We start from the raw sequence: 15248 nt of genomic DNA, 5'->3' as shown, positions 1-15248 counted from the left end.
GTAAGGTGTCATACGAATTGGAATACTAACCCCTCACCAATTCTGGCGACGGGGTTAGCATTCCACCCTTCTAGAGGGACACGACATGTATGTAACCTGTAACCCCGGTTAAAGTCAGACATAGCCTCAGCTCCACAAGATGGATGCTGCCACCGAGACACAAGTCTGCCCTCCTGCTGCTGGGAGTCCTCCCAGCATAGGAGGCAAGGACAAAGGGTTTCCTGCCAGGGGCGGTGCCAGCACCGTCCCAGACAGGATTTTGTGTATCCTAGGTAGGCAGGGCTTTGGAGGAAGGTGACTGCAAGTGGCACCCCGGTGCTCACTGTGCATAGGCCGGCTTGAACCAGTTCCAGGGGCACTCCAGCCCCTGATCTGGGGAAAGCCCGCCAAAGGAGAGGGGTGTAACCACCCCCCTCCTAGTCCCACCCATAGGGCAGGACTTAGTCGCGTGCCAGCCCCCTTTTTCAGGATAAAGGTAGGAACTGGCCCCCTTCCAAATTAGATCAATCTTTGAATCCTGAACCGACCTTCTACACGAAGAACTCAAGACTCTTCTCAAGATTTCTCCCTTGTGACTAAGGAGTAGTCACCCTGCAGCAGTAGGCACCAAACAAGCATCGCGGTTTGTTGCCAGTCTCTCCTCCGGATCAAGACTGCTCCAGCACGACGAGAACCGGCTTCCCTGGCACCTCTGACCTCAACCTACATCATCAGCCCAGCTGTGATCCGTGGGTGCGACGAGACCTCGAGGGACCGGCCATCTTCAGAACTGCACGACGCTTGTCCAGCACGACCACCGAGTGACCCTCGACTGAGTGCTTTGGGGTAAGAGAAGCCTCGACCCTGAGCAGCTCCAGCACTGAAGTTCAGCCCCCCTGCATCCACGAGATCTGCGTGGGGCCCTTCTGCTCTTTGCTGCTCACCGCGTTGTCCAGGTCGCTTGCCCGTTGGCTAGTGGCCCCCTCACGACGCTCCACAACGACAAACACCGCTGGTCTGGTTGCTCCATACTGGCCCTTGCTTCCCTCCTTCAGAGAAGCACCCTGGACCCTCCTGGTCCACTCAAGACGCCATTTTAGGTCCACAGCGTGGGCCTTGCATTTGCCAAGACTTGTTGCCCAATCCTGGGTCCAGCGAAGTCGTCAGCAGATACCTTCGTGGGACAGCTCGCACCTCCATCCTGGTCGCCGACAACGCCTCCTGGTCCGAGAGACTGCAGAGCCCAGCAGCGCCCACTCACCTGGTCGAGGTGACTTCGTCCGGTGCCACTCTGGTGCCCACCTAAATCACTGGCTAGTGATTCAGAACTTGGTCCCCTCTGCTTTCAGGTCTTCTTCTTCCCTGATCCAGGCTTGGATCACCACGAACTCTCTTCACTGGCCGCCTGCCAGCAACTTCTTTCTTCAGGCTCCTGGTTCTTCAACGAGGGTTTCCGACGTAACTTCAACCCTATGCAGCCGCAGCCCCTGGGCTAGGTAAACCAAGTACTCCGGTGCTTCAGCATAGTCCAACACTCTAAGTGTTCGGATCCACTCTTGTTTTCGACCCACCTAGTCGGGTTCGCCCGAGAACAGTAACTTTGTGACTACTAGCCTCCATAGACTTTTTCCCGCCTTACGCTAGAGAGTTCCCACTCTGCACACGACGTCCACAGGCCCCCTGCATCTAATCTAAGTGTTTAGAATTGTAGGCCAAGCGATTCCTAAGTCTATGAGAATAGTTACTTACCTGCTAGTAATTCGCATTCCACTTTTGTAATATATGGTTTTTCGTGCCCCTAGGGCATTTGTGTAAATTGTGCGACAAAGTATTTTCTTAAGAGTTTTGTTATGTGCTTAGCTCCCTGACTCATAAAGAGTTCAGGGTGGTCTTGTTATAAATAAATATCTGTTTATTTTCATAACAACTTGTGTGGTGTCCTTTCACTTGGTGTTCAAGGGGTAATGTGATGGTAAAACAGCTGGCTTAACACGCCCTCTAGAGTCTTAGCCTTAGACTGCTCGTATCCATGCTACTAGGATAGCTGGTCTATAAGGTTGACTTACAACCAATCATCAATAAGGGTTGTTTGGACTGATACAAAGTGCTCACTAGAATAGTGAACATTATATATCAGGCCAACTTCTCACACTTATATAATGGAATTGGAGTGGAAACTGAATATGCTACTTACCAGTATGCATCTGTTCTTGGCATGTAGGGCTGCTAACATTCATATCTATTGCATAGATCGCCGCCTAGTGTTGGGTCCGGATGATTGCACATTGTTGTCCTGGAAGAGTCTTCGAAGTATCACGAGATAGGTGGCTCCTCCCCTGGACTACAGTGCGCATGGGCATCGACTCCATCCCCAGATTGTTTTTAGCCATTGTGTCAGAGATGGAGTGAAATACTGTAAATGATGTCCATGCTAATGATTGAATGCAAGAAAATATCTGCAGCCGCTACGGGCACCGGGGAGGAGGGCGGGCGATATGAATGTTAGCAGCCCTACATGCCAAGAACAGATGCATACTGGTAAGTAGCATATTCAGTTCGAGGCATGTGGGCTGCTAAATTCATATCTATTGCATAGAATACATAGCAGTCCCTCCATCAAAGGCGGCTGCCCGTGCCAGCTGCAGAAGTCTGAAAAAGAGTTTTGAGAACAGCCTGTCCTACAGCTGCCTGCTGTTTGGAATGCACATCTACACAGTAATGTTTGGTAAACGTGTGTGGTGTAGACCACGTGGCTGCTCTACAAATGTCCTCTAAAGGAATGTTCTCCAGGAAAGCCATGGAGGCTCCCAACTTGCGTGTGGAGTGTGCTCTTGGGGGGATCGTTAAAGTACGTTTAGCCTTTTGGTAACAAATCTGAATACATTTAACGATCCACCTGGCTATTCCTGCTTCGGAAATAGGGTTGCCTTTGTGCTGGGCTGAGAAGGCAACAAAAAGTTGCTGTGTTTTTCTAAATTGTTGTGTTCTGTCAATGTAGTACATCAATGCCCTTTTTACGTCCAATGTATGGAGCATTCTCTCAGCTACAGCCTGTGGGTTTTGAAAGAATGCGGGCAGTTCAATAGTCTGATTGACATGAAACTGTGACACCACCTTTGGAAGGAACTTGGGGTTGGTGCGGAGCACTACCCTGTTTGAATGAATTTGTATAAATGGCTCTTGTATTGTGAGCGCCTGCAGCTCACTAACACGCATGAGAGATGTAATAGCAATGAGAAAAGCCACTTTCCATGTCAAGAACTGAATCTCACACGAATGTAGAGGCTCAAAAGGTGGGCCCATCAGTCTAGTGAGAACCACATTGAGGTTCCACACAGGAGCTGGTGGTGTTATGGGAGGAATGACTCGCTTCAGTCCCTCCAGGAAGGCTTTAATGGCAGGCACCCTGAAAACAGAGAGATGCTGCCTGTTCTGGAGATAAGCTGCTATGGCGGATAAGTGCATCCGAATGGAAGCGTAAGCTAGATTGCATTTGTAAAGATGTAACAAATAGCAGATGATGTTAGGAATTGATGCATCTAGCGGGTTAATGTGATGATCTGTACAGTAAATGACAAACCGCTTCCACTTTGCAGCATAGCAAGCTCTGTTAGTGGGCTTCCTTGCCTCTCTGATAATGTCCATGCATTTTGGAGGCTGGTTGAGGTAGCCAAATTCTAAGACCTCAGGAGTCAGATCGCCAGATTGAGCTGTTGCGGATCTGGATGCTGAATGTCTCCATGGTTCTGCGTCAAGAGCCTGGGTGTGAGATGCAGCCTTTGATGCGGTACCACGGAAAGGTCTAGAAACGTGGTGTACCATGGTTGGCGTGCCCACGTTGGAGCAACCAGGATGAGTGTCATCGAGTGTTGCTTTAGCTTTCTTGCCACCAGCGGAATGAGAGGTGCTGGGGGAAAAGCGTACGCAAATCTGCCTGACCAGTTCATCCATATCGCATTGCCCTGCGACTGTGGGTGAGGGAACCTGGCGGCAAAGCTTTGGCATTTTGCGTTTTCCCTTGTGGCAAACAGGTCTATCTCTGGATGACCCCACTGCTGGAAGTACGGGTGGAGCACTGACGGATGTATCTCCCACTCGTGCATTTGATGGCTGTACCTGCTGAGCAGATCCGCCATCTGATTGTCCTTGCCCGGGAGGTGTTCCGCCATGAGGAAGATGTTCCTTTGAATGGCCCACTTCCACATGCTCTGAGCCAGATGAGACAGCTGTGGAGAGTGCGTCCCACCCTGCTTCTGGATGTAGTACATGGCTGTCATGTTGTCCGTCCGGATCAACACAACTTTGTTGCACAGATGTACTTTGAAGGATTTGAGCGCCATGAAGATTGCCAGCAACTCTAGATAGTTGATGTGCATCTTCTGTTCCTGCGTCGACCACAGTCCCTGCACCGTGTAGTGGAGCACATGAGCTCCCCATCCTTGGAGAGAGGCGTCCGTCGTCATGATGACTTGCGGCACAGGCTCCTGGAACGGTCGGCCCTTGCAAAGGTTGTGTGGAGTCCACCAATGCAGAGAGTTGTATGCCCGACCGGTCACCAACACTAGGTCTGTCAGTTGTCCTTGAGCCTGTGTCCACTGATTCGCCAAGCATTCTTGGAGCGGACGCATATGCAACCGTGCGTGCGGGACTATGAAGATGCAGGAGGCCATCATGCCTATCAACTGCATGAACACTCTCGCTGGTAGTGAGTGTTGCGGTCTGAACCTTTGGATGAGCGACTGAATGTTGTCGATCCTCACCGGGTTTGGCTGCGCCATAGCAGTTAGGGTATTTATCGTCGCGCCCAGGTACTGCCGCACATGGGCTGGCTGAAGGTGCGACTTGGGGTAGTTTAGTGAGAACCCCAGACTGTGAAGGAGGTGAATGGTGTGGGACATGTCTGCGGCGCACTGCCGTTCCGACTTTGCTTGAACGAGTCAGTCGTCTAGGTAAGGGTAGACATGTATGTTTTGTCTCCTGAGGTGCGCCGCTACCGTCGCCAGACACTTCGTGAACACTCTGGGGGCAGTGGTCACTCCGAAGGGTAGGACTTTGAACTGGTAATGCCTGTTTTGTATGGTGAACCTGAGGTACTTTTTGTGGGATGGGTGGAGTGGTATGTGAAAATAAGCATCCTTGAGGTCCAAGGTTGCTAGGAAGTCCCCTTGGTTCAACAATGGAAGAATTTGCTGCAGTGTTAGCATGTGAAAATGTTCTGAGAGGATGTACAGGTTGAGAGGGCGTAGATCCAGAATGGGTCTGAGGGAACCGTCCTTTTTTGGGATGAGGAAGTACAGGGAATAAACCCCTGTTCCCTCCTCCTCCACCGGGTACGAGCTCTATTGCGCCTTTTTGCAGCATCACAAGAACCTCTTGCTGCAATAAGTGCAAGTGCTCTGCTGACATAGGACGGTGTCTTGGGGGTATGTTGGGTGGAGTGGATGTCAACTCCAAACAGTAACCGAACTGGATAAGTTTCCTTACCCACTTGTCTGTGGTGATGGCCGTCCAGACTGGCAGGAACTGCTGGAGTCTCCCCCCGACAGGTGTGGGATGGTCGGGGGGCAGTGACAGAGAGTCACTGTTTGTTGGTAGCAGAGGAACGGGAATTGTTGTTGCCTCTGCCTCTGCCCTTGGCACTGTTTCCTCTGTAACCCCCTCTACCCTGTTTGGGGTACGAGGACTGCGCGCCACCTCTAGTGAATTGCGTCTGCTGTGCCAAGTGTCCTCTGTTAACACCACGGGTACTTGAGCGACGAAAAGTGCTCCCTCTGAATTGCTGAGACTGAAGCGCCCCCATGGATTTAGCTGTCTCATTGTCTTTTTTGATCTTCTCGAGGGTGGTGTCAACGTCTGGGCCAAACAGTCTGTCAGGATTAACGGGCTGGTTGAGTATAGTTGTCTGTATGTCAGGCTTGAACCCTGAGATGCGAAGCCATGCTTGACGCCTCAACATCACACTAGTGTTAATCGCTCTCGCCGCTGTATTCGCAACATCAAGCGCACATTTGATCGCAGCGTTTGAAATGAGCTTGCCCTCCTGTATTAGCATCTCAGCTGCCTCCTCAAACTCGTCTGGAAGGTGTTGTAGGAGTTGCTCTAGGGTGTCGTAATGCGCCCTATCATATCGTGCCAACAGGGCCTGTGTGTTAGATATGCGCCAGATATTGGCTGCCTGTGCAGCCACCCGTTTCCCCGATGCCTCCAGCACTTTTGACTCTTTGTCTGGGGGAGGAGCTTCACCCGTTGTCTGCGAGTTTGCCCTCTTGCGGGCATTGGAGACCACCAAAGAGTCCAGAGGCAGCTGGCCCCGTATATATGCTGGGTCCCCAGGTGCCGGTCTGTATTTTTTCTCTATTCTTGGGTTTACCACCCTTGCTCTTGTGGGTTCCTTGAAGATGTCAGTGGCATGCTTTAGAACCCCTTTCAGCATTGGAAGTGTTTTCACAGTTTTTTCTGCTGCAGAGAAAGTGTCAAACAAAAAGTCCTCTTCCACAGGGTCGGCATGCATGTCCACCTTATGGTTGGCAGCCGCTCTTTCAATCAAGGCATTAAATGCCGCGGAGTCTTCAGTAGGAGATGTCCTTACACCATAGACCTGTGGGTCCTGTACCACCTGCTGGTCCCCCTGGTCACCAGTGTCCAGCCATGAGTCCTGTTGTTCATTAGGGTCATTGTTATCTGGAAAGTTGTACTCCTCATCTTGGTCACCTTCATCTTCCCCTGAGGCATGGGGTGAAGGTGTGGGACTCCTCCTAGGTTGTGGATGAATCGGTTCAACAAGGGCAGGAATGTCTTGTGCCGGCCTTTTCTTCTTTAGAGGTATGACAAACGATTGCAATGGCTGGGAAGTAATTTTCCGCTTATAGAGCGTTAACTTTCCCGTGTCGGTGTCGATATACTGCTCAGACAGCTCTCCTGACGCTTGTTGTCGACCAAAACGTCCACTTAGCATCGAATGCTCCGAACCTACAGAGTCCTTTGGCACCGACCGGGGTGCAAAGGCCTTGGGCGCCACCTTCGGCGGCAGAGTGTAGAGGAGTGGCGTAGAAGTCTTTTTCGGTGCCTCCACCGATTGTGGATCCGACCTCTTTTGAGTCGTCGACGTCAAACTCTTCTCCCGTATTCTCTTGAGGGAGTCCGAGACTTGCCTAGTGAAAGAAGCGGAGGGTTTGGTTGGCGCGACCGATGACCTCTGTCCGCCACCATGGGAAGACCCCAGTGTCGACGAGTTGTCCTCGGTCTCCGGAGGCGCAGACGCATCCTCGACCGCAGCGGTCCGGGCTACCTTTCCGGCCTTATGCGCCGACGCCGTTGGCTTTGGATCGGCAGTTTTTTGTTTCTGCGTAGGGGCTCCGGACCTCGGCTCGGGGCCCTTCGCTGACTGCGCTTCGACCGGGCGTTTGCCTGTAGGCGCGGTAGTCATGTCTGGAGGCGGTTCGACAGTCTTCCTCGACTTCGATTGAGCCACCATGCTCAACACGTGCTCGACGACCTTCTTCAAGGTTGGCTCCTTGACCACCTTAGGTAGTGTAGCCGGCTCGACAGCCTTCTTCGGCTTCGGAGCCACTGAAGTCGACAGCGTCGATGGCGTAGCAGGCGTCTTCAGTTTCGATGGCGCGTCGGCCATCTTTGTTTTTGTCGAATCCGATGGTTTCGGTTTCGATATGCTCAATGGAGGCTCCGGTGGTGTGTCTGTAGCCGGGCCAGAAGGCGGGGCCGAGGATTGCGGTGTAGGGTCGTGGGTAAGGCCGAGTGGCGATCCCGTGACCTGAGCCTGAGTCATTGTACTTTCGGGGCATAGCTCATCCTCCGAGCTATCTTCCGCGGCCCCATAAACTTCCTCGACGTCCCCTACCTCCTCGATGTTTTCCTGTAGGTCCTGGCCCTCTACGGGTTCTCCGGAATCGGCCTCGACCTCCGTCGATGGTGGTGAAATCTGCGGATGATGGCTTCGGCCTTCTGCCTCAGGGTCGTCGAAGATGTCTACCGGTGCCGGAGCCGCTCGCCGGGCCTCAAGGCGCGCCGCGCGCCGAAGCTTGAGCGTCTTCTTCGACCTGAACTTCGAACAGGCCATACAGTTGTCCTCGTTGTGGTCCGGCGAGAGGCACTTGTTGCATACAGGATGCACGTCGATGTGTGGGTACTTCGAACCGCACACAGGGCAAAATTTGAACGGGCTCCGTTCCATCGTAGTATCGTCGGAGTCTTGCTGCGACGACAGGGCCTCGATGTCCGAAGAGTTACTCGACTCGTCAGAAGACCGACTCGAAGAGTCGGAAGAAACACGAGACCGAACGCGAACAATACCGACGCGGCAACGAAGGCCTTTAGGGCCTTAAAGAAGTTGTTTCATCGATTCCGAACAGGAGACGTCGAAATCACATCCGAACCCAATGGCGGAAAAAAACTATCTGGGGATGGAGTCGATGCCCATGCGCACTGTAGTCCAGGGGAGGAGCCACCTATCTCGTGATACTTTGAAGACTCTTCCAGGACAACAATGTGCAATCATCCGGACCCAACACTAGGCGGCGATCTATGCAATAGATATGAATTTAGCAGCCCACATGCCTCGAACACAGAGATTCAAGTGCCAGTGCCACCATGATGACTGAAAAACTGGTATTTCCAGAACAGTATCTGACCAGACAAACGTATACAGTCACCAATGCGGATAATGTAACCAAGGTTCCTTCCATGTCAATGGTGTCCTTGGTGTGGGGAGATGTTACTGGACTGAAGAAGGTGGTTGTGCCTTCTGCAATTCATGTTGAATGCCTGCTAAGGATTGACCTGGAGTCCTCCGCACGGGCTGAGGTAGAGTTAAGATACCATGCAACCATGCTGGGATCTCTGAATGGGTGTGTGTAAAAAGCAGAGCACAGAGCACAGCCCAGGGTGAAAAAGAGGAGTTTGGAGTCTGAAATAGTGTCCCAACCCTCCAAGAGAAAAGGTAGAAGTAGAAAGTCATCTTCAGAAAAGGCACAAGCTCAGGTTCCCTCTCCTCAGGGAGAAGACCTATCAGCCCCAAAGGGAACTAAGCCCCAGGATCTTGGGCCTTACATAGCAGAGTTCCTAGGCACAGGGGGGATCTCTAGGGAAGAAAAGCCAAAAACAGAGGACCTGTCCTACTCTTAAAAGTCTGAGACAGCAAGCTGCTGTACAGGGGAAAGTCGCCAGTTGGATCGCGCTTTAAATACGGGATCAGAGGTTGAACTCCAAACCGGTGTGTATTCCGATTGATCTGGCAGATACGTCGCATGCGTGTGATAGTGTCACACTAATCTAGCGTGTATGCGCGGAACTTTCAGTGCCTGCCGGGGTGCCGGTGGTTGCTCTGATGGCATTACGTCGAGCTGTGGTTGTGATGACAATCGAATTGAACAGACATAGCATTCTAGCCACATTACGGCAAACATTAGACTTTCACTACACATCCCGGCAAGCACTATCACTATCACACTTTCACACGCATGCGCCTTGTCTGTCGGATCAATCGGAATACACACCGGTTTCGAGTTCAACCTCTCGGATCCCGTATTTAAAGCGCGATCCAACTGGCGTCTTTCACCTCTGGTCAAAGGCTCTGTACCACTTTGGGGTACCGATGGATAGGCGAGTGCTGGGGGACTAGACGCTTGATGTTAGAACTCATAATTTCCTTAACCTTTTGTTAGATTGGATCGATGTTGCTCCCAATACCTGCACTCTAAACTGGCTGCCGTCAATGGTGAGTGTGAGACATTGGAGAAGTACAGAATGTTTTAACCCTTGAGAAGTCCTTTTTAGCCAAGGGTGATTGATTAATAAGATCATAACACGTAAAACTTCTTGTTAGGAAGGGTGTCTATGTAAACACCCTAGCATTTAGTTTTCCATCACCATTGTTGACTGACTGAATTAATATCATAAACACAATTGTTTCAGCTTTTGTGGTGAAGAACTGTCACACAGATATTAAGATGTAGTTTTAATGAATTCAGAGTTTTTCACAGAGATCTCTCTTTTTGACTCATGTTTGCTCATTCTTCTAAACGTCGTGTGTTAATACACGCCCGAGCAGTGCTTTGTTTGACACTTGCACCCTACTCACTTCTTTATAGAGCGGTGCCCCCTACCCTGAGCTGTTGCCAGGTTGAGGTGAAGCCTTCTACCCAGTTGTTACGGGTAAGAAATTGATGTTTATCTCATTGTTTATACACACTTAGGGTGTATGGTGTAAGGAGAGGAATTTTGTTGATCCCAACTGCATTTTTATTGTGTTTTGTTGTAAGCCACTGATTTTATTACATATGTGTCCGTATCTTTACTCACTCGGTACAGTCACCTTTCTGAGAACAGGAACCGGAAGTGCCTTTGGTTCCGTATTTAATTTTCTTTTGTTAAACACATCACTTAGCAGCAGCATCAATAAGGTCCTGACGAAAGCCTTGACACATTAAGTGTTGTTATGGCTGAAACATGTTGACCACACTAGTTCGTCTGACACATGTGGTTAAATTCCATACCGCAGGTGCACTGTTTTTAATCCTGGCAGCGAGAATATATGAATAAAGGATGCGTCGTATTCGCTCTAGCTAGTTTTAACATCACTTCCTTCACATTATTTCTTCTTTTGCGCCGCACCCTCACCCACACTTTGTTTTCTCTCATTTAGTAGATTTAGTAAATCCGTGCAAAGTAGACCTCAAAACATCCCTGTGCTCCTCCCTCTCAGAGATGGGGTTGTAGCCCTCAGAGGTACTAGGTTTTCTCTGAGAGGAGAATTCCAAATGATGAAGCATGCCACCTTCGGTGGGTGAGGGATTTCGTCCTGAAAAGGGATCATCCCACAGCTAGATCTGTGTGATATTGCCAGTGCCTCCTTTTCTTTGCGTGCTCTTTTTCCAGACCCCAGGATTTTGCTTGGTATTTTGTCATCCTATAAGGGGACCACTGTATCTAGTTAAGGAAGGCTGGGAGAGACCTCACAAAAGCCTAAACAAGACTATGTGCTAGGCCTACGTTCAAGGATGGCACAGTAACATGGTATTGACTGAAGTGCATTAGATTCCTTCTAACCAGGTCCCCAGTGCCAGTGTTCTTTCCCCAAAACAAGACAGCTGGTCACTTGATTCCCAATTGACCAGGCCTTCAGCATCTCTGCAAGTCCCTAGTAAGTGGTACCTCTGTTACCTAGGGCACAGGCACTGAAGAGGGCCCATAAGAGCTGCAGGACATCTTGTACTAGTCTAAGGGACCCAGCACCAAACTCATACAGACTGCAACTGCAGGCTACGTGAGAAGGTGCTCTAAAAAGTAAAAACATGACATGACACTCACTTGTGTGCAATGTCTCCTAAAACTGCATGAATATTTGAAAATCACCCCTACAGCAGACATTATAGCCCCAAGGCAGGCTGCATAATATTACATGTGAGAACACATCTGCATGAGCAGATCTGCCCCTGTGCTGGTCAGCCCAATTACTGACAGTACAAGTGTACATGGAAGCCATTTTGAGGTATGTACGAGTTCCCCAGCTATATAATGGCTCCACTGAAACCGATGGTCTTTGGTATCAAACACCTCATATTAATAAACCCAAACTGATTCCAGTGATGGGATTATTAATACATGCACCCACAGAGGGTACCGTAGAGTTACCCCTGAACCCTACTAGCCTTCTAGTGTGCTGGCTGACTAGTCCAGTCTGGTCTGCCTCCACAGTTTAGTTTCTGACCTCTCCCACCCCGGGGTAAGAACCCACGCCCCCAGGTGGTCAGGAACAATGCCTGCTCTGGAGAGAGGTGTTATCACCCCTCCCTACAGGAAGACTGGTAAATAAGCATATCAAGGAAGGGGGCTTTAATTGGAGTAGAGGAGTAACCACTGCAGCCGCAGGCACCAAAAATGCAAAGCTCTGTACACTGACCTGCCACCTACAGGGACTACCGACGCAGCAGCCACCTAGTAAGAGGTTGTCGTGCTCCTACAGGTCAGATCCATCCTCCCTACAAGTGTGGGGACGCCAGGACCAACTGGAGCTGCAGAACACCAATACCTGGGGTACTGGACCTCTTGCGGCAGCTAAAGCTTCATGTGTCCAATCCGGACACTAACACAGAAGAAGGTTGCCCTGCATGTTGAGAGACTCCAGGGACAGTGAGACCCTCAAGAGTTGTCCATCTGTTCTGTGTGCCTCTTGTCTGCAGAAAAACGACTAAAAGTGAGTTTACCACAACCCAATGGCCCAAATTACCTATGCAGTCACACTCCACAGCCCAGGTCCAAGGGAGGTAACGGTGCCAATGCGGTCCCCAGACCCTCAGGAGCTAAGCACACTCTTGGATTTGCCCAGACTGGGCTTCCAGTCACCACATACAGCCTCTTTCAGCAGGCCCTATCCTACCAACCAAGAGTGACTTCAGCACTGAAGCAGGTGCCAAAAGACACCACTTTTCCCTCAAACCCCACAGCCCGAGAAGTGGCCTCACGTGTGCCTACATGCCTGAATATCTCATGGGTCGAGCCCCCCTGTGGGTTCCCCCAGACTGATCTCCCAGTCCCAACTTGCAGACATTTTCTGACCGGACATGCCTCATTAAAGTGAACTGCTGTATGTAATGATGAGCTGGCTGGCACTCTCTTCGGCTTACTGTCTATTTTAAGAATGGTTCTCTGTGGCAGGCATGTGGTGGTGAGTGGGTCTTGGTGTGTGGGAGGTGATTAGTAACATCTGTTCACTAGGGGCTGGGAATTCACTTTTAAAATTACAGCAAATGGCGCCCCTATGTTTGTCACTTTTATAAAAGATGGCTAATAAAGAAAAAATGTACTTAAAAAAAAGTGAATGGCACACCTGACGTCGGAACACAACTCTGCACCCGGATGCCCCAGAGCCTCTCAAGGTGACCTGTTGCGGTGGCCCTAGACCTTGCCCCACACTCAGCTAAGTCCAGAAGAACAGTCCAGTAAGTCGCTGTTAAGTGCCCAAATGCAGCACATGTTTTCCCCCATAGGATAACATTGCCACACCCATAAATTGCACTGTAAACTTTTGAAAACTGTAAAATGTATTAACTTGAAAAGTACGTAGCTGATTCTGATGATCTTGGTACAAAAATTCAGATAAAATCATGTGTGATTTTTAGGTCTCGCCTGGGTGTGGCAGGGTAGAGCCCTGCTCCGCCTCTGCGAGAGATCTTGTAAATAAAAGTTTGTAAAAGGAACTCTAAGCCCCGCCCATACTTTCCATTGGGTAGCGTCAGCGTTTATGGTAAACGCTGGCTTCCCAATGGAAAGGAGTGTTTTTGGGTGCCACCCTGTCCGTTTTTCGGACAGCCCCTCCGGACACCATGGCCTGGTTTGCGGCTGTCGTGAAGACTTTTCTTATCAGCTTGTTTATTTTAACAAGCAGATAAGAAAATTCTTCAGTACAGACCTGAAGCAGGCACGGAGCTGAGAGGCATACGGGGTCACTGGGAGGACAGGGGGATCCCGGCAGACTCTGTGTGTTTTCCTACCGAGGCACATTTAACAAGCCCCGGGCATCCTCAGCAGCCAGCTTGTTAAAGTTACAGCCGGGACGGTAATTTTTAGAAACTAGGTGTTTTACAAAATCCTTTTAGGAATTAGAAACGATCCTGCTCTTGCATCTTAAAAAGGCATAATGCACAAAGCATTTCAAAAGAAATGTAAAACCAGCCTCCTTTATCGAGCCCCCTGTAGCTTCTCTTCAAGCCGTTAGTGTGCGTGAATGCGTTCTACAGCAGCCAGCCAGTGTTTTGACCTCTGTAATAACGCAGGTTGGGAAAAGAAAGACGGCCGTATGCGTAATCTCGCTCTTTGTAGCTCCCGATCACAAGTCGGATTTTCCAGCATTAGCCCCCTGCTCTGCACGGGCTGCGGTGCTGCGCTAAAGGGACCCGCTTCAATGTGGAGTGCTGCGCTTTCCACCCGCTGTAAACTGCCCAGGAAGAGAAGAAGCTGGTCCCAAAACTGCGTCCTACCAGAGGGTGCTTGGGTGAATGGAACGGCCCCGCACACCGAGTAAACATACACCAGACAGAGCCCCCCCCCCCCTTAAGTGCCCGTACTGTAAGCTTTTCATTACATGCCCGAGGAAACGTATCTCGCTCTTGCTGGTGCAGGCTCTGCTATGAAATCGGCTGTGAACGGGCACAGTATGGAAGACATGCCTATTGTCCCCTGGGACTTTCCCACACAGGTCACTGAAAACCTCTCCTGGGCTTTTCTCTGCTGAGTTCATCACAAGATCTGACACAGTGTGGGGCCAAGCGGAAACAATTCCATATCTAATGCTGCTTCCATTAGCGGACATCCTTGAAGGATTGTCGCAGCAGCCGATTGGGTTGGTGATTGTCCCCTTGAGGGTTTACCTGTCTGATGTTACAGGGAGTGGTGTGTGCATGCTTTATTACTGGGATACCTTTTAACATTGCAGCTTGTGGAGTCACTTAGCAGTTTGAGGGAGGCGAGCTCATGTTCAGCTATACGGTTGCTCCCCACAGAAGCCGCTCTCTGCAATATCCGCTCGCTCACGCCCCCGCTCTGTGCGCCACACAGACCACCAAACCACGAGTTGCCTTCTCTCCCCTTCTTACTGTTCTTACTGCAGCGTGCACCACACAACCCAGTGTTTCCCCACATTGCCGAACTGGTGCCTCTAACCCCCGCCCCCCCTGTGCAAATCACTCTTACCCTTCATCTGTGGCCGTCGCGCCCCACATTGCCCGGCACTGCAACTCCACCCCCCCATGCCTAGGAATGCCCAGTGCACTCCAACCTACTCGACCCTCTCCACTCTTCTTATCCGCAGAAAACCTCGACCTCGATCTTCTTTTACTTGCCTTCTTATTCTTCTTCACTTCTGCGATAAATAACTTCGCTTCCCTTTCCTTCAAAGCCTTTGACTTCATCTTCCTGCAGCACTCACATCCATCGACGTCGTGATCGGAAGATAAGCACCATAAGCAGTCTTCGTGCGGGTCAGTGATGGACATCTGCTTCCCGCACTCCCTGCAGGGCTTGAAACCAGATTTTCTTCCAGACATCTTCGAAAGGAAACGAGAAGAACAGACAAGAACAACTATAATAGGAATATGCTACTTACCAGTATGCATCTGTTCTTGGCATGTAGGGCTGCTGACATTCATATCTGTGCATAGATCGCCGCATAGTGTTGGGTCCGGATGATTGCACATTATTGGCCTGGAAGAGTCTTCGAAGTATCACGAGATAGGTGGCTCCTCCCCTGGACTACA

General features: G+C 50.5%; 1 protein-coding gene across 9 annotated transcripts in view; it reads right to left on the bottom strand.

Annotated features, from left to right (window-relative positions):
* Positions 1 to 15248, bottom strand: part of DPF2 (double PHD fingers 2) — a 411270-nt gene that overhangs the window by 211555 nt on the left and 184467 nt on the right. For 5 of the 9 annotated variants that reach the window (XR_013601006.1, XM_078660431.1, XM_078660432.1 and 2 more), the window contains exon 6: positions 14835 to 15038. The exons of the other annotated variants lie outside the window; for them this stretch is intronic. Coding sequence is in view for 4 of the 5 variants with exons in the window: in XM_078660431.1 (XP_078516557.1) it covers positions 14835 to 15038 (204 nt within the window). In the remaining variant the exon portion in view is untranslated. The remainder of the gene's footprint in view (positions 1 to 14834; positions 15039 to 15248) is intronic. 9 annotated transcript variants of the gene reach the window in all.

The sequence above is a fragment of the Lissotriton helveticus genome, chromosome 9, assembly GCF_964261635.1.
Source record: "Lissotriton helveticus chromosome 9, aLisHel1.1, whole genome shotgun sequence".
Taxonomy (NCBI): Eukaryota; Metazoa; Chordata; class Amphibia; order Caudata; family Salamandridae; genus Lissotriton; species Lissotriton helveticus.
The sequence above is the reverse complement of the archived record's forward strand: the minus strand, read 5'-3'. Positions and strand labels throughout refer to the sequence as shown.